Below are 23731 nucleotides of genomic sequence, written 5' to 3'. Positions count from 1 at the left end.
GCAGTGCAGTCAAACAATGATAATATTTGTATGGCTGGGCTTCCTTTGTGGGCGTCTATAATTATTATGAGAGATTAAATTCATTAAAATCCTGTATCTTCTACCTCACCAGTATTTGAATTATAAACATTCTTTTGTTCAAACAGGCAAATAATTGAATGAACCAAAATAAATATGATGTTTCCTCCACCAAGTTACATGGAAGAGTGTCACCAGCTCCTTCTCACACACAGTCCGTACATTGTCACTCACAGAGCGCAGAGACACAGACAGGTCATCAGTTCCACAGTCTCAGACAGCAGAAACAGATCCAGAGACGCATTTTCAATCCATCAATCAAATGGAGCACGTTGTTTTCATGTCACCCCAACTCAGTACCACTGACAGGTAGATACATAAATCCCAGTCCAAATTCTCAGCCACAATCAAATTATCAGTGTGTCAATCTCACAACAGAGCAACCTCAGCTACAAATTAAATACACATAGAACTGACACATGGTTCCTGCTTCAAATTTACAGAAATAATCTCAATGAAGTGCTCCGAGATTCAAGTTAAATACCAGCCTAATATTTACACGGGTTTTGACTTTATTATCAGTATTAATTCCCATAATGTGTCCAGACATATACATTAGATACAAATCTCAAGTGCATAATCAGATTGCAGAGGTACAAACTCAGATTCCACTTTAAAACTCATCCGGATTGTGAAACTAAAAGATACAATATAAATTTGATTAGTATAGTTTGAGCTATAAATTACGTACCAGTCCTAAAACCTCATATAGTGTCAGATGGAAGATACTGTACAATTCCAGACTGAGCTCATTTTACATGCAAGTCCAAGATTCTCACTCAGAGTTAGACTGAATGGCACTGATCAAATTGATGAGTACAGCCTGAGTTACACTTGCACATCAATCCTGTATCAGATTGTAGGATACATTATATTTCACTATTGTGTTCACAGTGACAGATACTATTTAATCCTAGGCAAAACCTCAAACAGGATTTATGTATCTACCTATCTGCTTAAAACCTACCACATCAGTGGCCTGTTGCTGTGCTGAATTTTTATGTAGAATAAATCCAGACTTGCACCAGTCCCAGTGACGGAAGGTTATATAATGAATCTCACACTCTCACAGAGTACCAGACACTGACAGTTAGAGAGTGATTTTGAAACCCATGCTAGGTGCCAGATGCTGAAAGGTATAGGTTGATTACTGCACTCACTGACAGTACCTCAGCCTGAGTCATCTAAAGCAACCTGACACACAAATAGTAGCACTGAGAGATTGAGAAAGAGTCCAAAACTCAGAGTAACAGACACTGATAGACACAATCTGAAAACTGCACGCACATGGATATAGTATTGGCTAACTCACAAGAAACAGAGTGGGGATAATTGGGGAATTTTCAAATTGGCAAACTGTAACTAATGGAGTGCCACAGAGATCAGTGCAGGTGCCTCAACTATTTATGGTCTTTATTAATAACTTGCATGAAGGGACCGAGTGTAAATCCAAATTTATGGATGGTACAACGATAGGGAGGAAAGCAAGTTGTGAGAAGGACACAAAGTGTCTGCAAAGAGATATAGCTAGTTTAAATCAGTGGGCAAAAGTTTGGCAGATGGAGTATAATATGGGAAAATGTGAGATTGTCTACTTTGGCAGGAAGAATAGAAAAACAGAATATTACTTGCATAGAGACAGACTGCAGAATGCTGCTGTACCAAGGGATCTTTGTGTCCAGATACATGAATTACAAAAATGTTAGCATGCAGCTATAGCAAGTAATTAGGAAGGCAACTGGAATGTTGGCATTTTTAGCGTGGGGAATGGAGTTTAAAAGTCGGGAAGATTTGCTGTAACTGTACAGGGCATTAATGACATCCCAACTAAAGTACTCCACACAGTTGTGGTCTCCTTACTTAAGGAGGGCTATACTTGCATTGGAATCAGTTCAGAGAAGGTTCACTCGGCTGATACTTGGGAAGTTGGATTGTCTTATGAGAAAAAGTTGAGCAGGTTGGGCCTATACTCACTGGAGTTTAGAAGATTGAGAGGTGATCTTATTGAAACCTATAAGATTCTCAGTGGGCTGGACAGGTAGATGCTGAGAGGATGTTTCTCCTTGTGGGGGAATGTAGAATTAGGGACAGTTTCAAGATAAGTGGCCTCCCATTCAAGAAGGAGATGAGGAGGAATTTCTTCGCTCAGAGGGTTGTTCATCTTTGGAATTCTGTTCTCCAGAGGACTGTGGAGGCGGGTCATTGAATATATTCAAGGCTGTGATAGACAGATTTTTGATCTAAAAGGCAGTCAATGGTCATGGGCGCAGGCAGGAAAGTGGAGTTAAGGCCACAATCAGAACAGCCCCGATCTTATTGAATGGCGGAGCAGGCTCGATGGGCCAAATGGCCATCTCCTGCTCCTATTTTGTATCTTTTTATCTTCTTGCACACACACACACTCAACCAGTGTGTGGCAGTGGATCTAGAATTAATCCCACTTTCGTACAAAATACCAGCGACTGAAAGTTACAGAATAAATCCCACAGATACATACAGTATGACTGACAGGTACAGAATGAATCCCATGCTCACACACAGCACCAGGGATTGAAAGATACATGTGATTCCCACCCTCACAGAACAATATCAGACTGAGTTACAGAATGATTTCCACATTCACACAGAGCACCACTGACTGCTAATTAATTCATCCCACGATCACACACACTACCAGAGGCCGACAGATACAGAATGTATCGCACACTTTCACAAAGTTCCAGTGAGTGACAGGTTACAGAACGAATCCCGCATTCACAAACTGTACTAGAGAATGGCAGATCCAGTACCAATGACCAATTCAGAATGAACTCCAAATTTACACATGACACTAGAGATGGAGAGATACAAAATTAATTCCACATTCACACTCTGCGAGAGACTGATAGTTACAAAATGGATCCAGAACATGCAGACAGTGCCAGAGACTGACAGTTACAGAATGAAGTAAACACTCACATACAGTACCAGAAATGACAGAAATGGAATTGATACCACACATATACGCAATACCAGAGATGGAGCAACAGAATGAATCACACACACACAACAGGAACAGAGATAGAGTTATACAGAATGAATCTCACACTCATGTACAGTACAACAGATTAACAAGTCAATGATCAACCTCAAACACACATACATTACCAAGGGTCAGTTCAGAATGACTACAAAACTCAAATAATGTGTTAGAGGTTGAAAGATGCAAGTGAATACAAAACTCACACACAAGATACTAATAGATACAGCCTGAAAACTGCACTCAAACACAGTACAAGGGACTGACAGATACTGAATGAATCCCACACTCATATTCAAAACCAGAGACTGACAGATGCAGAATGGATGTCACACTAAACTTCTTCTTCGGAACTCCCTCGGGAATGAGGATGACTTTCTTCCACTCCAGGGTTGTGGGTCCTTAGGTAACTGAATAGTCCAATTCTTGATCCACACACTCGGCCACAGGTGGGGCAGATGGTGCTTGGTGAAGTGGGTGAATGGGATTCTCCAATTTCCAAATACTCCTTCCACTGTTTGCATTTGGTTGCTTCCTGGGCATGTCGACGAATTTCAAACTGGCTGGCACCTTCGCGGATGCTTCTTCTCCATTTTGGGTGGTCTCAGGCAAGAGATTCCCATGAATCAGTGCAGATGTCACATTGTTTCAGGATGTCTTGAAGGAAATTCTTGTAATGTTTCCTCTGCCCTCCTGGTAGCTTCTTGCCCTGATGGAGTTCAAAGTAGAAAGCTTGTTTTGGGACTCTGGCGTCAGGCATGGGGATGATGTGGCCCATCCAACATAACTGACTAGCCATGATCAGTGTCTCGATACTGGGGATGTTGGCCTGAGAGAGGACACTGATATTGCAGCGCCTGTCCTGCAACTGAATTTGCAGGATCTTGCGGAATCACCACCGGTGATATCTCTCCAGGGCTTTGAGATGTCTGCTGTACAGTGTCCATATTTCTGACACATACAGGAGGGCAGGTAACACTGCAGCCATGTCAACCATGAGCTTGGTGTCTGATTTGAGTTCTTTGTCATCAAACATTCTTTTCCTCAGATGACTGAAGGCTACGCTGACACGCTAGAGGTGATGCTGCGTGTCATCGTCGATATCTGCCCTTGGTGACAGGAGGTTCCCAAGGTATGAGCAGTGATCCACATTGCCCAGTGGTTCACCGTGGATCTTGATAGTCGAGGGGCAGTGTCGGGGAGCAGGCTGGTAGAGGACCTTTGTCTTCTGGATGTTTTGCTTAAGGCCAATTATTTCATACACCTCCGTGAATGCATTGATCAGGGTTTGACGCTTGGCCTCTGAGTGTGCGCATACGCAGGCGTCGTCAGCATGCTGCAGCTTGATGACAGAGGTTGGAGTGGCCTTACATCTGGACTGGAGGCAACATAGGTTAAATAGTTTCCCTCTCGTCCTGTAGAGTAGATCTACACATGCGACCTAAAGAACAGCTGATGGGCTGAAAGAACACTGGAACTACAAAAATTAGCTGACAGCCACGACATGTGTGGATTCTTCAGCACAGTCAACAGCATTCACGGCCCACGTATCCAAGGACCTACCCCACTGAGAGCAAAAGAATGGAGTGACATTGATCAAGGACAGATAAGCAGTCTGCACTCGTTGCAAGGAGCACTTTGAAGATCTCCTCAATTGTGACTCAGTCCTTGATGCGAGTGCTCTTGACCGCATTCCACAGCATGCTACCCACCGTGCTGTCAGCACAATCCCAGGCTGACAGACATTGAAAAGGCCATCTGACAGCTAAAAAACAATAAGGCCGCTGGCATAGATGGAATTCCCATCAAAATTCTAAAATCTGGCAGAGAAGCACTCTTGACACAAATACATGGTCTCATTTCCCTCATTTGGAAGGAGGAGAGCATGACAGGGATCTCTGAGACACTGTAATAGTGATCATCTTTAAAGAAGGTGACAAGACTGACTGTGGTAACTACAGAGGGGTATCCCTGCTGTCCGCCACAGGGAAGGCCATCACAAGAGTCCCTCTCAACTGCCTCCTCCCCGTGGCTGAAGAGCTCCTACTGGAATCACAATGTGGATTCTGTCCATCAAGAAGCACAATGGACATGATCTTCCCAGCAAGACAACTCCAAGAAAATGTAGGGAGCAGCAACAACCTTTCTACCTGGTCTTCTCTGACCTGACAAAGGCCTTCGACTCTACCAACCAGGAGGGATTATGGAACGTCCTCAAATTTGGCTGCCCAGAGAAATTCATCATCATCATCTGACGACTGCATGATGACATGCAAGCTGTAATCCTTCCAACGGACCTACCACTGACCCAATCCCAATGCAAACTGGGGTCGAGCAAGGCTGTGTCATCGCACCAATGCTCTTTTCCATCATCCTTGCCGCAACACTCCACCTCATCTCCTCATACTCACAGTACCAGAGACTGACAGATACAGAATGGATGTCGCACTCACAGTACCAGAGTCTGACAGATACAGAATGGATGTCACACTCACAGTACCAGAGTCTGACAGATACAGAATGGATGTCACACTCACAGTACCAGAGTCTGACAGATACAGAATGGATGTCACACTCACAGTCCTAGAGTCTGACAGACACAGAATGGATGTCACAGTCACAGTCCTAGAGTTTGATAGATACAGAATGGATGTCACACTCACAGTACCAGAGTCTGACAGATACAGAATGGATGTCACACTCACAGTCCTAGAGTCTGACAGATACAGAATGGATGTCACACTCACAGTACCAGAGTCTGACAGATACAGAATGGATGTCACACTCACAGTCCTAGAGTTTGATAGATACAGAATGAATCCACACAGCACCGGAGACTTCTTTTCTTCTTCTTCTTCTTTGGCCTCCTTGTCTCGAGAGACAATGGGTAAGTGCCTGGAGCTAGTCAGTGGTTTGTGAAGCAGCGTCTGGAATGGCTATAAAAGGCACATTCTAGAGCGACAGACTCTTCCACAGGTGCTGCAGATAAAATTGGTTGTCAGGGCTGTTACACAGTTGTTTCTCCCCTTGAGCTTCTGTCTTTTTTCCTGCCAACTGCTAAGTCTCTTCGACTCACCACACTTTAGCTCCGCATTTATGGCTGTCCGCCAGCTCTGGCGATCACTGGCAACTGACTCCCACGACTTGTGATCAATGTCACAGGACTTCATGTCGTGTTTGCAAACGACTTTAAAGCAGAGACATGGATGGTCGGTGGTTCTGATACCAGTGACGAGGTTGCTGTACAATGTGTCCTTGGGGATCCTGCCATCTTCCATGCGGCTCACATGGCCAAGCCATCTCAAGCGCCGCTGGCTCCGTAGGGTGTATATGCTGGGGATGTTGACCGCCTCAAGGACTTCTGTGTTGGAGATACGGTCCTGCCACCTGATGCCAAGGATTCTCCAGAGGCAGCAAAGATGGAATGTATTGAGACGTCACTCTTGGCTGACATACGTTGTCCAGGCCTCGCTGCCGTAGAGCAAAGTACTGAGGACACAGGCTTGATATCCTTGGACTTTTGAGTTCCGTGTCAGTGTGCCATTTCCCCACACTCACTTGGCCAGTCTGGACATAGCAGTGTTCTCGCACCTACACTGTTTGGGATCTTCTTCTCCCTGCTGCTCTCACATGCGTTCAAGTCTTCAGAAGAAGGAATTTTCCTCCACACAAGATCAGATGGCAGTTTGTTCAACCTTGCCCGTCTAAGAGCGAAGAGCAAAGTACATAAAGTCCGCATCAGGGAACTCCTCTTTGCTGACGATGCTGCATTAACATCCCACACTGAAGAGTGTCTGCAGAGACTCATTGACAGCATTGCGGCTGCCTGCAACGAATTTGGCCTAACCATCAGCCTCAAGAAAACGAACATCATGGGACAGGACATTATAAATACTCCATCCATCAATATGGGCGAACACTCTCTGGAAGTGGTTCAAGAGTTCACCTGTCCAGGCTCAACTATCACCAGTAACCTGTCTCCCGATGCAGAAGTCAACAAGCACATGGGAAAGGCTTCCACTGGTATGTCCAGACTGGCCAAGAGAGTGTGGGAAAATGGCGCACTGACACGGAACCAGAGACTCAGAGCTACCAAATTACAAAAAACACTCAAACACAGTAGCAGAGAGTAAAATAAACGGAATTAATTGCACACTCACATGCAATAGCAGAGACACAACGACACAGAATCAGTCAATAAGTGTCCTCCCAACAACAGCCAGGACATTACCAGGGAGCTTGACACAGGGAGCGGCTGTTTTACTCCAAACTGGGACTGGAGAGAGTCTTTCTGAAATATACTTACAGATTGCAGTAAGGGTGTTTGTGATTGGTTGCAAATATTTATTCTGATTGGATGGCGGAATACACCAATTGGAGAATTACAATATAAAACCGTTTTGACATCACTCCCAATCACCCAATCACAATCTTAACTTTCCCCCATCCCTCATTAGCATAGAGCTGTGGGATTGTCTATTTAATCCGCACTCGGAAGGGGTTTGGTTTATTTCTGTGTCTGAAATTGAAACTGAAGATGGTTGAGGAGAAGAAGAAAGCAGCTGCTAAGAAGGGCGCCAAGAAAACTGTGAGTAAACCGTCAGCAAAGGGAGGCAAAAGGCGGAGAAAGTCGAGGAAAGAGAGTTACTCCATCTACATCTACAAAGTGATGAAGCAGGTTCACCCCGACACCGGTATCTCTGTCGGAAGGGACAAAGGCGGTGACCAAGTACACCAGCTCCAAGTAAAACTGCACAATGGACTGAAAAACATCCCAAACACAACGGCTCTTTTAAGAGCCACCCACATTCTCTCTGAAAAAGCTACAACATCATCTCTCTGGTTTTGATTTGTTTTGTTTTTTTATACGAAGAGTCTGGAACTTTCTAATTGCCTTTCTGATCTCTTTTAACCCCATGGATTCTGGGTGATTCAGTTTCACTGTCTGTGAGATCTTTGTGTCTCTACTTAATAATGGGGCGTAAATTAATTACTGATCACTGAGCCCATGTGCGCTTTGATCTCGGACTATTCTCCGTCCTTTTTGAAACAGTCTGTAAGCGGCGGCAGAAAGTCTCATTCACAGCATTGTGGAAGCGGACACATTTCAGGTCAATCTTTGTCAAGATACCGCATCACTGATTCTAGATTGAACCTATTTGTGGGAGAAAAAAGCGGACAGAAGATTTTTACTGTCAATAGTTGAAATGAGAGACTGAGGTTTCCGCCAACAGCGGGGTTTCTAGTAAATGTACTTATTAATTATTGAGGCCGATCTTGAACAAGGGAAACAAGTGACTGAGAACTGATCTGTCAGCTCATTGACGAAATAGTACAATAGCGAAAATGAACGCGCACATGGGGTCAGTGATCAGTAATTAATTTACACGGCATTATTAAGTAGAGACACAAAGATCTCAACAGTGAAAGTGAATCACTCAGAATCCATGGGGTTAAAACAGATATCACAAAGGCAATTAGAAAGTTCCAGACCCTTTGGATAAAAAAAAAACAAATTGATACTATCGGGATGATGTTGTAGCTTTTTCAGAGATTGCGGGTAGCTCTTAAAAGAGCCGTTGTGTTTGGGATGTTTTTCAGTCCATTGTGCAGTTTTACTTGGAGCTGGTGTACTTGGTCACCGCCTTTGCCCCTTCCGACACGGCGTGCTTGGCCAGCTCCCCGGGCAGCAGCAGGCGCACGGCGGTCTGGATCTCCCGGGAGCTGATGGTGCTGCGCTTGTTGTAATGGGCCAGGCGGGAAGCCTCACCCGCGATGCGCTCGAAAGTATCGTTCACAAACGAGTTCATGATGCTCATGGCCTTGGAGGAGATGCCGGTGTCGGGGTGAACCTGCTTCATCACTTTGTAGATGTAGATGGAGTAACTCTCCTTCCTCGACTTTCTCCGCTTCTTGCCGCCCTTTGCTGACGGTTTACTCACAGTTTTCTTGGCTCCCTTCTTAGCAGCTGCTTTCTTCTTCTCCTCAAACATCTTCAGTTTCAACTTCAGACACAGAAATAAACCAAACCCCTTCCGAGTGCAGATTAAATAGACAATCCCACAGCTCTATGCTAATGAGGGATGGGGAAAAGTAAAGATTGTGATTGGGTGATTGGGAGTGATGTCACAATGGTTTTCTATTGTAATACTGTAATTGGTGTTCTTCGCCATCCAATCACATTCAAACTTTGCAGCCAATCACAAACATTCGTACTGCAATCAGGAAGGATGTTTCACAAAGACACTCCCCAGCTCCAGTTTACATTGAAAGTGCCGCTCCCTGTGTCAAGCTCTCTGGAAATGTTCTGCATGTTGTTGAGAGGACGCTTATTGATGATTCTGTGTCGTTGTGAGTGTGCAATTAATTCCATTTCTTTTATTCTCTGCTCCTGTGTTTGAGTGTGTTCTGTCATTCAGCACTTCTCAATCTCTGGTGCTGTATGGATTTATTCTGTATTTATTTATTTCGAGATATAGCACTGAAACAGGCCCTTCGGCCCACCGAGTCTGTGCCGACCAACCATCACCCATTTATACTAACCCTGCAGTAATCCCAATCTACACTAGGGGCAATTTACAATGACCAATTTACCTGTCAACCTGCAAGTCTTTGGCAGTGGGAGGAAACCAGAGCACCCGGCGAAAACCCACCGGTCACAGGGAGAACTTGCAAACTCCGCACAGGCAGTACCCAGAATCGAGCCCGGGTCCCTGGAGCTGTGAGGCTGCAGTGCTAACCACTGCGCCACTGTATCTGTCAGACTCTGGTACTGTGTTTGAGTGTGACATCCATTCTGTATCTGTCAGTTTCTGTTGCTGTGTTTGAGTGTGAGGAGTTGAGGCGGAGTGTTGCGGCGAGGAAGATGGAAAAGAGCGTTGGTGCGATGACACAGACTTAGTTGACCCCAGTTTGCATTGGGATTGGGTCAGTGGTAGGTCCATTGGGAAGGATTACAGCTTGCATGTCATCATGCAGTCGTTGGAGGTCGGTGACGAATTTTTCCGGCAGCCAAATTTGAGGAAGACGTTCCATAATCCTTCCTGGTTGGTAGAGTCGAAGGCCTTTGTCAGGTCAGAGAAGACCAGGTAGAAAGGTTGCTGCTGCTCCCTACATTTTCTTGGCGTTGTCTTGCTGTGAAGATCATGTCCACTGTGTCTCTTGATGGACAGAATCCACATTGTGATTCCAGTGGGAGATCTTCAGGCACGGGGAGGAGACAGTTGAGAAGGACTCTTGTGATGGCCATCCCTGTAGTGAACAGCTGGGATACCCCTCTGTCATTACCACAGTCGGTCTTGTCACCATTTTTGGTGATGATCACAATGACAGCATCTCAGAGATCCCTGGCGTGCTCTCGTCCTTCCAGCTGAGGGAAATGAGACCATGTATTTGTGTTAAGTCTTCTTCTCTGTCGTATTTTAGATTTTTAGAGGGAATTCCATCTATGCCGGTGGCCTTCATTTTTTTTTTTACCTGTTAGATTGCCTTTTCCATTTCTGTTGGGCTGGGATTGTGCTGACGTCATGGTGGGTAACAAGCTGTGGAATGTGGCACTTGCATCAAGGACTGAGTTGCGATTGAGAAGATCTTCAAAGTGCTACTTCCAACGAGTGCTGACTGCCTCTCTGACCTTGATCAGTGTCACTCCATTCTTTACTCTCAGTAGGGTAGGTCCTTGGTAATTTGGGCCATAAATGGTCTTGACGGTGCTGAAGAATCCACACATGTCGTGGCTGTCAGCAAGTTGCTGTATTTCCTGCACTCTTTCAGCCCATCAGCTGTTCTTTAGTTCGTGTAAGCAGATCTACTCTCCCGGACGAGTGGGAAACTATTGAAACTACATTTCCTGAAGCAAGGCCACTCCAACATCTGTCATCGGGCTGCAGTATGATGACAACGCTTGCATATGCGCACACTCAGAGGCCAAGCTTCAAACCCTCATCGATGCATTCATGGAGGCGCATGAAAGAATTGGCTTGAAGCAAAACATCCGGAAAGCTAAGGTCCTCTGCCAGCCTGCTCCCCGACACTGCCCCCGACTATTAAGATCCACGGCGAATCACTGGACAATGTGGATCACTGCTCATACCTTGGGAACCTCCTGTTACCAAGGGCAGATATCGACAATGACACTGAGGATCGCTTCCAGAAGGCCATGTGGCCCATAAATCCTGCTCTGCCATTCAATAAGATCATGCCTGTTCTGATTGAGGCCTTAATTCCACTTTCCTGCCTGTGCCCATTGACCAATGACTCCCTTGTACATCAAAAAATCTGTCTATCACAGCCTTGAATATATTCAATGACCCAGCCTCCACAGTCCTCTGGAGAACAGAATTCCAAAGATGAGCAACCCTCTGACAGAAGAAATTCCTCCTCATCTCTTTCTTGAATGGGAGACCACTTATCTTGAAACTGTGGCCCATAATTCTACATTCCCCCACAAGGAGAAGCAACTTCCCAGCATCTACCTGTCCAGCCCACTGAGAATCTTATAGGTTTCAATAAGATCACCTCTCAATCTTCTAAACTCCAGCGGGTAGAGGCCCAATCTGCTCAACTTTTTCTCACAAGTCAACCCTTCATTCCAGTAATCAGCCTAGTGAACATTCTTTGAACTGATTCCAATACAAGTATATCCCTCCTTAAATAAGGAGACCAAAACTGTATGAAGTACTTTAGTTGGGATGCCACTAATGCCCTGCACAGTTCCAGCAAAACTTCCCTACTTTTATACTCCATTCCCCTTGCTAAAAATTCCAACATTCCATTTGCATTCCTAATTACTTGCTGTACCTTCATGCTAACTTTTCTGTAATTCATGTACCTGGCACCCAGATCCCTCAGTACAGCAGCATTCTGCAGTCTGTCTCTTTGAAAGTAATATTCTGTTTTTCTATTCTTCCTGCCAAAGTAGACAATCTCACATTTTCCTATATTATACTCCATCTGCCAAACTTTTGCCCACTGACTTAACCTATCTATATCTCTTTGCAGACACTTTATGTCCTCCTCACAACTTTCTTTCCTACCTATCTTTGTACCACCCATAAATTTGGCAACAGTACACTCAGTGCCTTCATGCAATTATTAATATAGACCATAAATAGTTGAGGCACCAGCACTGATCCCTGTGACATTCCATTAGTTACAGTTTTCCAATCTGAAAATGCCCCATTTGTCCCCACTCTTTGTTTCCTGTGAGTTAGCCAATCTTATATCCATGTCTGTGTAATTTTCAGTTTGTATCGATCAGTGTCTGGTACTCTATGTGAGTTTTGGACTCTTTCTTACTCTCTCACTGCTATTTTTTGTGTGTTAGGTTGCTTTAGATGACTCAGGCTGAAGTACTGTGAGTGAGTGCAGTAATCAACCTATATCTTTCAGCATCTGGCACTGAGCATGTGTTTCAGCATCACTCTCTATCTGTCAGTATCTGGTACTCTGTGTGAGTGTGGGATTCATTATATAATCCTCCGTCCCTGGGACTGATGGCAAGTCTGGATTTATTCTCCATAAAATGTCAGCACAGCAACAGGCCATTGATGTGGTAGGTTTTCAGCAGACAATATATTTGAGGTTTTGCTTAGTATTAAATATCTGTCACTGTGAACACAATAGTGAAAGATAATGTATCCTACAATCTGATACAGGATTGGTGTGCAAGTGTAACTCAGGCTGTACTAATCAATTTGATCAGTGCCATTCAGTCTGAGTGAGTATCTTGGACTTGCATGTAAAATGAGCTCAGTCTGGAATTGTACAGTATCTTCCATCTGCCACTGTACGAGGTTTCAGGACTGGTATGTAACTTATAGCTCAGACTAGACTGATCAAATTTATAATGTATCTTTTAGTTTCACAATCCGGATGAGTTTTAAACTGGAATCTGAGTTTGGATCTCAGGTTATACGATATTTCAGAATCTCTCAATCTGATTATGAACTTGAGTCTAATGTATATGTCTGGAAACATGATGGGAATTAATACTGATAATAAACTCATAACCTGTGTAAATATTGGGCTGGTATTTAACATAATTCTCAGAGTACATTTTTGAGGTTAATTCTGTCACTTTGAAACAGTTGTCTGTGTGTTTAATTTGTAGTTGAGGTTGCACTATTGTGGGATTGACACACTGATAATTTGATTGTGGGTGAGATGTTGGACTGGGATTGATGTATCTACCTGTCAGTGGTAATGAGTTGGGGTGACATAGAAACAACGTCTATCTTTCCTGCTCTATTTGATTGATGGATTGAAAATGTGTCTCTGGAACTATTTCTGCTGTCTGAGACTGTGGAACCGATGACCTGTCTGTGTCTCTGCGCTCTGTGAGTGATAATGTACATATTGTGTGTGAGAAGGAACTGGTGACACTCTTCCTTGTAACTTGGGTGGAGGAAATAGCCCATTTATTCTGGTTCATTCAATCATTTGCCTGTTTGAACAAAAGTATGTTTGTAACTAAAATACAGGTGAGATCAAAGATATAGAGTTTTAATGAATTTAATCTCTCAAATAATAATCATTATGGATACCCGCAAAAGAACCACCGCAACACAAATATTGTCACTGTTTCACTCCACTACAGTAAGTTTCTTCCCATTCTGTCTCCATCCCCTTGTCCACACACAACCCGAGAATGGCCTCTCCACTCACTCCATGTTCTGAGACCAGTTCCAGATCCACTCTGCCTCTTACAAACAGCCCTCGTCTGCCCCTGAACTTGCCCCGGACTCGATGCTGATCTCTGAGTCTATCTGCGGACATGCTCCCAAAGCGATGTGCTGCTGGAAGGAGGCTGCTGTTTGCTGCCTTGCCCCGGGACCGGGATCTCTCCATTCGCGGCTGTTTTAAACCATCTTCTTCCGCTCACAGGCAGTGCTGGGGGAGGGGAGCGCAGGCGCAGATTTCTGCAGCAGTTCAGCCAGAAACGTGGAAAACTTCCGGCACAGAATGAGTCCATTCGGCCCATCGTGTCCGCGCCAGCGGAATGAGAGGGATTTAGCCTGTTCCCACAGTTTGTTGTTATTGGACAGTGAAGTGTGGAAACAGAAACGGACAGTCAGGATGTGGGGAGTTACACAAAGAGAATCTATTATAAGCACCAGGTGAGAAGTGTGAAGGACACATTTTAAACAGCGGCTGTTTGGTTTCATTTGAACGGTTAGACCATGAGAGCGGGATCAGGAAATCTGACCTGTGTAAAACTCCCTGCTCCGTCGGTCAGTCCCATTCATGGCCCAGTGGATTGTTTCTGGATGTTATTTAATTGTTGTAAAATGGCCAAAGCCCCTGGTATGCAGTCGCTGGGGGCTGCAGGACTGCAGTGGAATCAGACACTGACTCTGTTTGTATTGCTGGGTTTCCTTTGTGATTGTTCACAATGATTATTCATTGAAAAATTGTTTTGGTCTCTCTTGTAACTTCCATCACATCTCTTCCTGAATTATAATAAATACTTTTTCTTTCTACAGGCAATACTTGAGGAAGCTGAATACATGTAGTGATTCCTCGACACAAGGGGAAGTGCAGCCAGCTCCTCACACACAGTAAGTACAGTAGCAGTCACAGAGAGCAGAGACATCAATTCCACAATCACCGACAGCAGAAGTAGTCAGAACACAAAAACACACAAAATAGGAGCAGGAGTAGATCATATGGCCCGTGGAGCCTGCTCCGCCATTCAGTACCATCATGGATGATCTTAGGCTTCAATTCCACTTTCCCGCCTGCTCGCCTTATCCCCTGATTCTCTGAGAGATCAAAAATCTGTCTATCGCAGCTTTACATGTATTCAATGATGGAGCATCCACAATACTCTGGAGTAGAAAATTCCAAAGATTCACAACCCTTTGAGTGAAGTAATTTCTCCTCATCTCAGTCCTAAATGATCAGCCCCTTATCGTGGGACTGTGTCCCCATGTTTTAGATTCTCTGACCAGCAGAAACAATCTCAGTGTCTCCCCTATCCAGCCCCTTCGGAATTTTGTATGTTTCAATGAGATCACCTCTCATTCTTCTAAACTCCAGAGTATAGGCCCAATTTACTCAGCCTCTCATGATAGGACAATCCCCTCATCCCAGGGACTAATTTAGTGAACATTTGCTGCACCGCCTCCAATGCACATATATCCTTTCTTAAGTGTGCAGACCAAAACTTCACACTGTATTCCAGATGTGGTCTCACCGAAATCCTGTGCAATTGTAACTCACTTCTTTATTGCTGTATTCTAATCCCCTCGCAATAAAGGCCAACACGCCATTTGCCTTCCTAATTGCTTGTTGTACCTGCATGCTAACTTTCTGTATTCCTTGTGCAAGAACACTCAATTCTCTTTGAACACCAACAGTTACAAGTTTCACACCTTTTATCAAATATTCTACTTTTCTATTCCTATGACCAAAGTGAAGAACTTCACACTTCCCTACATTATACTCCATCTTCTTGCCCACTCACTGAACTTGTCTATATCTCTTTGCAGCCTCTCTATGTCCTCCCACAGCTTCCCTTTCCACCTACCTTTGTATCATCAGCAAACCTAGATACATTACTCTCTGTCTCTTCATCTAAGTCATTAATTTAGATTGTAAATAGCTGAGACCCCAGCACTTATCCTTGCGACACTCCATTATTCACTGCCTGCCAATCTGTTTCTCCCCACTCTTTGCTTCCTGTCCGTTAACCAATCCTCTATCCATGCTAATATAGTACCGACAATTCCATGAGTCCCTTATCTTCTCTATTAACCTTTTATGTAGCACCTTATTGAATGCCTTTTGGAAATCCAGGAATATGACTAGTTTCCCTTTACCCTGCTCGTTACATCCTCAAAAAACTCTCATAAATTTGTCAAACAAGATTTCCCTTCAGGAAAATCATGTTGACTTGTTTGAATGCTTTTCTCAATGCATTGTTCAGACTTCCTGCATTTTCCCAAGGACTGATATTAGGCTAACTGGCCTGTAGTTCACAGTTTTCTCTCTCCCTCCTTTCCTGAAAGGCAGTGTAACATTTGCCAACTTCCAATCTGATGGAAATTTTCTGACCCCCTCCCACACCCACTGCAATATTACAGGGAACGGGGGTGGGGAGAAACAGCCTGTCTGCCCCAGGCCAATCAAGGCCCTTAATTGGCCAATTAACAGCCACTTATGGGCCTCCTCTCTCTGCTGCAGGTATTTTATCCTCGGTTGGGTTGGGGGCGGGGAGGCAGTGTGGCAAAGGCACCAAGAACCCTGCCTGATAAAACCAGGCATCTTTCTTGCGGGCTGCGGGGGGTCCTCCTGATTAGGCACCCTGTTCCCCATGGAGGGCCACCCTCAAAGCTCCAACCGCTCCCATTGGGCACCCCCGGACCTGTACCTGACCCCCCATTGCCTCAGACTTAAAGGCAACATTATATATTCTATCAGAACAGACTGAATGACAAATAACATAGCACTCCACAAAACTATAGTGTTCGAGTGAAAGATATTGTCTCAGTTATTTATTGCAGCCTGAGCTACACATTATATGCCAATCTAAAATCACATACAGTTTCAGACTGAGATACAGTATTTATTCCATAAATGCAAAATGAGCTATATGTTCCACTGGAGTTCATACTCTTGAACAAGCCTGGGCTGTTTTCTCTAAGTGGTCACCTAATAGAAGCATTGCATAATATGAAGGGTTTCGTTAGGGTAGAGGTAGAGATGTTTCCCACTTGTGGTGGAGTCCAAAGCTGTCGATATGAAATAGTCAGTAATAAATTAAATAAATAACTCAGGGGAATCTTCTTTACCCTGCTTTGACAGCACTTGAGCTGCTGAACATTGTTACAGTTAACATCAAGCTAAATGATTAAATGAGGCAGAAACAATTTGAGAGATTTGCTGATAGGATTAGATGAAGTAGGGTTGGAGTAACCTCATTGGAACTACCAGCACTTGGGCAGAAAAGCCTGTCTCTGTGCTGTAAATACTATGTAATTTTGTGTAGAGTGAATCCAGAATGACAAACTAACCCAGAGATTAATGGCTACTGAATGCATCCCACACACAGGCAGTACCAGAGACTGACAGATACTGAACAAAACCCACACTCACAGGCAGTACCAGAGACTGACAGATGCTGAACAAAACTCACACTCACAGGAAGTACCAGAGACTGACAGATACTGAACAGAACCCACACTCACAGGCAGTACCAGAGACTGACAGATACTGAACATAACCTCCACTCACAGGCAGTACCAGAGACTGACAGATACTGAACAAAACCCACACTCACAGGAAGTACCAGAGACTGACAGATACTGAACAAAACCCACACTCACAGGCAGTACCAGAGACTGACAGATACTGAACATAACCTACACTCACAGGCAGTGCCAGAGACTGACAGACATTGAACATAACCTAAACTCAGAGGCAGTATCAGAGACTGACAGATACTGAACAAAACCCACACTCACAGGAAGTACCAGAGACTGACAGATACTGAACAAAACCCACACTCACAGGCAGTACCAGAGACTGACAGATACTGAACATAACCTAACACTCACAGGCAGTGCCAGAGACTGACAGACATTGAACATAACCTACACTCACAGGCAGTACCAGAAACTGAAAATATTGAACAAAAAGTACACACGCGGACAGTACCTGAGACTGACAGGTACTGAACAAAACACACACTCACAGGCAGTACCAGAGACTGACAGATGTTATGTCCATCCCAAATGCACAACAGAAAAAATAACTGAGAGATCCAACAGAAATCCAACACTTACATATAATACCAGTGACTTAAAGGTACAGAATTAATCGCACTCTCAAATATAGTGCATGTGACTGGGATACAGAATGAGTCTGTACTGACACATAGTACCAGGGAATGACAGATACAGAATGAATCACACAGTCACATACAGCAACAGGGACATTTTGGCACAGTATGAATCTGACAGTCGTGTACAGAAACAGAGGCTGACAGATATCAAATGAAACCCACACACACATACAGTGACACTGAGAGCTCTAACATATATGCCACATTCATGTATAGTACCAGAGATTGACAGATACAGAATGAATTCCACACACACAAACAGTTCCAGAGCCTTATACATTCAGAGTGAATATCACACTTTGTACCAGAGACTGACCAATGCAGCATGAATCCCACACTCCCACTCAGTAATAGAGACTGACAGCCACAAATACAGAATGATTCTTATTCTCATGTACAGGACAACTGACTGATTTGCCACAATGGTGTCTCTAATCTTTGGGCAAACTCAGTGTAATAACAACTTGTCTCCATTCCCAGTATTTCTAAATCCCACCTGTCCTCCATAATCTGAACAATTATTGCATGTCGTGTTGACTGTCTGATCTGTAAACTGCACTGGATCACAGATTGCTGACATTTGCTAGCTGAAAGTGAGAACTGCAACATAGAAGCAGAAATTGGCACAGCCTGTCAGGGTTAATAAACAGGTAATGTGAGGTAATAAACTTTGTAATAAACTCATATTGCTTCACATTTTTATACTGAAAATAAAAGTAATCAATTCTTAATAAAAATGTTTACTACATTGATCTGATATTTGCAAATGTGCCCTGTTATATATTACACTACATAGAGCAGTATTTCTGTCTGATTTTTCAGGATACTATTTGCATTACTTCAAATAAAGAAAACATAACTACACAAAGAACTGAGCACAATGCTGAAAGTTTCACAGCAAACAGTCAAAAGGGAAAGAGATAACATATGGAAAGAAAAAAAGCTAAAATGCTGAAAACACTCAGACAGTCCGGAAACAACTGTGGAGAAGAGAAGCTCGGGTTAATGGTCCAGTTCTGTGACCCTTCTATAGACCTGAAACATTGCTCCTCCCTTCCTCTCTCCACAAATACTGCTGGAACTGCTGAGTGTTTCCAGAATCTTCTGTTATTCAGATTTCTAGCGGCTGCAGTATTTCTCTTTTTGAAGAATAAAACAATCCCTGGGAGGGAATGAAAATTTACATAAGAAATAAGAGCAGGAGTGGCCACTCTGCCCATTGAAATAGTTCCACCATTCAATAATATAACAGCTGTTCTCCTACCTCAACTCCATCTTACCACACTGGCACAGCCCCCTTGATTCCCTTAATATCCAAAAACCTATCGATTTCTCTTGAATATGCACAATGATTGAGCATCCAGAGCTCTCTGGGATACAGAATTCCAAAGATTCATAACCCTTTGACTGAAAAGAAAATCTCCTCTTCTCAGTCAAATATGACCAAGCCCTTTGTACTGAGACTGTAACCCTTCATTCTAGATTGCCCAGCTAGAGGAAACATCCTCCCAGCATTTACCATGTCAAGCCACTGAGCATTTTATCTGCCAGTGACATTACCTCTCACTCTACTGAGTTCTGGGGAACAGAGGCCTAGTCTATTCAATCTCTTCTCATAGGACAATCCCCTCATCCTAGGAAGCAGCCTAGTGGCACGTCTCTGTACTCCCTCTAAGGAAAGTATATCCTTCCTTAGATAAGGGGACCAAAACTGCACAGCACTCCAAGTGTGATCTCACGCTGTATAATTGCAATAAATACTCATACTCTAATCTCTTTGCAATAAAGACAAACATATCATTTGCTTTCCTAATTGGTTGAGTACCTGCACGTTAACTTTCTGTGATCCCTGGACAAGGACACTCGGGTCCCTCTGAATGTAAACATTTCCCATTCTCTCACGAATTTCAAAAATGTTCTGCATTGCTGTTTTAGATTAGAGATACAGCACTGAAACAGGCCCTTCGGCCCACCGAGTCTGTGCCGAACATCAACCACCCATTTATACTAATCCCACACCAATCCCATATTCCGACCAAACATCCCCACCTGTCCCGACCACCTGCCAATGCTAGTGATAATTTATAATGGCCAATTTACCAATCAACCTGCAAGTCTTTTGGCTTGTGGGAGGAAACCGGAGCACCCGGAGAAAACCCACGCAGACACAGGGAGAACTTGCAACCTCCACACAGGCAGTACCCGGAATCGAACCCGGGTCCTTGGAGCTGTGAGGCTGCGGTGCTAACCACTGCGCCGCCCTGCCAAAGTGTGTAACTGTACACTTCTCCCCATTATATTCCATCTCTCACATTCTTGCCCACATACTTAGTCTGTCTAAATCCCTTTTTTCCCCCTTTGCATCCTCCTCACAGTTTACTTTGCCACCTCACTTTATATCATCGGCAAACATGGATAACATTACATTCGGTCACCTCATCTAAGGCATTGATACAGAATGGAAATAACTGAGTCCCGAGCACCAATCCTTGCAGTATCCAATTACTTACAGCTTTCCTGCCGAAAATGACTCGGTTATTCCAACTCTCTGTTTTTTGTCTGTTAACTACTACTCAATCTATACTAATATATTATCCCCAAATTGCATGGGACCTACATTGGTGTAATAACCACTTGTTTGATAACTTATTGAATGCTTTTTGAAAATCCAAACAGACTACATCCACTGGTTCCCCTTATCTGCCCTGGCAGTTACAACCTCTACATATTCTAATAATTTATCATTGACGATTTCCTTTTAATAAATCCATGTTGACTCTGCCCAACCATATTCTGATATTCCACATCACCCTTTACCACGTCTGTAATAATAGATTGTAGCATATTCCCCATTGCTGATGTCAGGCAAACTGGCCTCTAGTTCATTGCTTTCTCTCTCCTTCCTTTCTTGAATAGTGTGGATATGTTTGTTACCCTCCAATCCACAGCTTCCAGAATCCAGGAATTGTTATTTTTATAAGCAATGGGAATAGCTGTGGGAAAATGAATCTGAGTAATTCTATTCTGAGTCCACTGTATGTTTCAGGTCAAATAATAATTATCAATAAAAAAGGAGTAAAATCAGAGTTCAATTGAACTTTAATTTGAAGGAAATCAGTGTTGGAAATATGTTTATTCAAATTATACACTTCTTGGTTTGGGAAACAAAATTCCTTTGAGACAGTACCCAACTCAGTTCCTATCTTTCAGTTTCTCATCTGAGGAATTTAAGGAACGCCAAACTGTAATGGCTGGGAATCAAACCCGGGCACAGCTGCTTGGAAGGTCATTGACCTGAAACATTAACTCTGTTCTCTCTCCACAGATACTGCCTGACCTGCTGAGTATTTCCAGCATTTTCTGTTTTTATTCCAGCTGTTTGGAAGGCAGCTATGCTCACTGCTCTAACAGCATCGCTCAAATGGAGCAATACATTGAGTCTTTCTGTGGATTTTGGGACTGTGCCGCTGTCTTTTGGTCGCTGATGCTATAATCACAGCCAATAAAATACTCAGCTCAGTTCCAGGTGTTTAAAACTGGTGAACTGAAAGGTGACATGAAGAAAAACTTTTTCATGGAGTGAATGATTAGGATCGGGGATGCCTGATAGGCTGAAGAAGGCAGATTCAATCATAGCTTTCAAAAGGGAATTGGATAAGTAATTGAAATGAAAAATATGCAGGGCGGAAGAAAGGCCAATAAGCTGGCATGGAATCAATGGGCTGAATGGCCTCCTATTGTGTTGTAACTATTCACTGATACTGTTAGTCTAAGACCAAAATTTGATTAAAGACCTGTTTCAGCCTAGTTACTGTTACAGATCTCAAACAGAGTTTGGCTGTTTATCAGGGTGTTTCTGAACAGCAATAAATCACAATTTTACAGCACAGAAAGAGTTCATTTGAACAATTGTGCCCGTGGCCGCTCTTTGAACGAATTATCTAATCAGTTCCACCTCCCTGTCATTTTCACATTGCCCTGTAATTTCCCCATCAAGTAATGATTCAATTCCCTCAGGAAAGTTATTATTGAATCTGTTTTCACCTCCCTTTTCAAGCAGTACATTTCTGATCATCAGAACGCGTGTTAAAATATCACCTCGTCTCCCCCTCTGATTCTTTTAACAATTCTGTGTCCACTGGTTACAGACCCTTCTGCCAGTGGGAACAGTTCCTCTTAAACCCATTACAATGTGGAACACAACTATTAAATATTACATTAACATCTCTGCTCCAAGAAGAATTAATCCAGCTTTGCTATTCTTTCCCGCATCTCTTGAACCATTCTGGTCAATCTCCTCTGCACTCTCTCTCAGGCCTTGATATCCCTGCTGAAGTGTGGAACCTAGAATTAGAAATGCTCCAGCTGAGGCCGATAACTAGTGATTTAATTTATAAAAGTTCAGCATAAACTCCTTGTTTGTGACCCGTATTCCCATTTCTGGTTTCTAACCCAGTGTCGGCTCTGAGCTGTTGAAACTGCCTGAATAAATATTTCCGCCCAACAAAGCGCTCAATTTAGAGAGGCCGGAATGTGAGAAGTTGCTGAAAATAAGGGATCCTCACAGCCAGGTGACATTTCCCAGTGGATTTTTCAATAGAAACTGGGGCTGGAGAGAGTCTTTGGGAAATGTAATTCGTGAATGAAGTGAGAGAGTTTGTGATTGGTTGCAGATGTTAAATCTGATTGGATGGCGAAAGAGACCAATTAGAGTATTACAATATCAAACCATTGTGACATCACTCCCAATCACAATCTTTACTTTCCCCCATCCCTCATTAGCATAGAGCTGTGGGATTGTCTATTTAATCCGCACTCGGAAGGGGTTTGGTTTATTTCTGTGTCTGAAATTGAAACTGAAGATGGTTGAGGAGAAGAAGAAAGCAGCTGCTAAGAAGGGCGCCAAGAAAACTGTGAGCAAACCGTCAGAAAAGGGCGGCAAGAGGCAGAGAAAGTCGAGGAAGGAGAGTTACTCCATCTACATCGACAAAGTGATGAAGCAGGTTCACCCCAACACCGGTATCTCCTCCAAGGCCATGAGCATCATGAACTCGTTTGTGAACGATATTTTCGAGCGCATCGCGGGTGAGGCTTCCCGCCAGGCCCATTACAACAAGCGCAGCACCATCAGCTCCCGGGAGATCCAGACCGCCGTGCGCCTGCTGCTGCCCGGGGAGCTGGCCAAGCACGCCGTGTCGGAAGGGGCAAAGGCGGTGACCAAGTACACCAGCTCCAATTAAAACTGCACAATGGACTGAAAAACATCCCAAACACAACGGCTCTTTTAAGAGCTACCCACAATCTCTGAAAAAGCTACAACATCATCCCGATAGTATCAATTTGTTTTTTTTTTATCCAAAGGGTCTGGAACTTTCTAATTGCCTTTGTGATATCTCTTTTAACCCCATGGATTCTGGGTGATTCACGTTCACTGTTGAGATCTTTGTGTCTCTACTTAATAATGCCGTGTAAATTAATTACTGATCACTGACCCCATGTGCGCGTTCATTTTCGCTATTGTACTATTTCGTCAATGAGCTGACAGATCAGTTCTCAGTCACTTGTTTCCCTTGTTCAAGCTCGGCCTCAATAATTAATAAGTACATTTACTAGAAACCCCGCTGTTGACGGAAACCTCAGTCTCTCATTTCAACACCTGACAGTAAAAATCTTCTGTCCGCTTTTTTCTCCCACAAATAGGTTCAATCTAGAATCAGTGATGCGGTATCTTGACAAAGATTGACCTGAAATGTGTCCGCTTCCACAATGCTGTGAATGAGACTTTCTGC

General features: G+C 43.7%; 1 protein-coding gene across 1 annotated transcript; it reads right to left on the bottom strand.

Annotated features, from left to right (window-relative positions):
* Nucleotides 1-8712: 8712 nt before the first annotated feature.
* LOC137364967 (histone H2B 1/2-like) lies at nucleotides 8713-9090 on the bottom strand. Its single transcript, XM_068027838.1, has one exon. The coding sequence runs from the start codon at nucleotides 9088-9090 to the stop codon at nucleotides 8713-8715; it is 378 nt and encodes a 125-aa protein (XP_067883939.1).
* Nucleotides 9091-23731: the final 14641 nt, after the last annotated feature.

Source organism: Heterodontus francisci, unplaced genomic scaffold (assembly GCF_036365525.1).
Source record: "Heterodontus francisci isolate sHetFra1 unplaced genomic scaffold, sHetFra1.hap1 HAP1_SCAFFOLD_43, whole genome shotgun sequence".
NCBI lineage: Eukaryota > Metazoa > Chordata > Chondrichthyes > Heterodontiformes > Heterodontidae > Heterodontus > Heterodontus francisci.
Note: the sequence above shows the minus strand (reverse complement) of the source record. Positions and strands in the feature narration are given on the sequence as shown.

Coding starts and splice junctions, on each gene's coding strand:
- LOC137364967 (XM_068027838.1), bottom strand. CDS start 9,090: ATGTTTGAGGAGAAGAAGAAAGCAGCTGCTAAGAAGGGAGCCAAGAAA.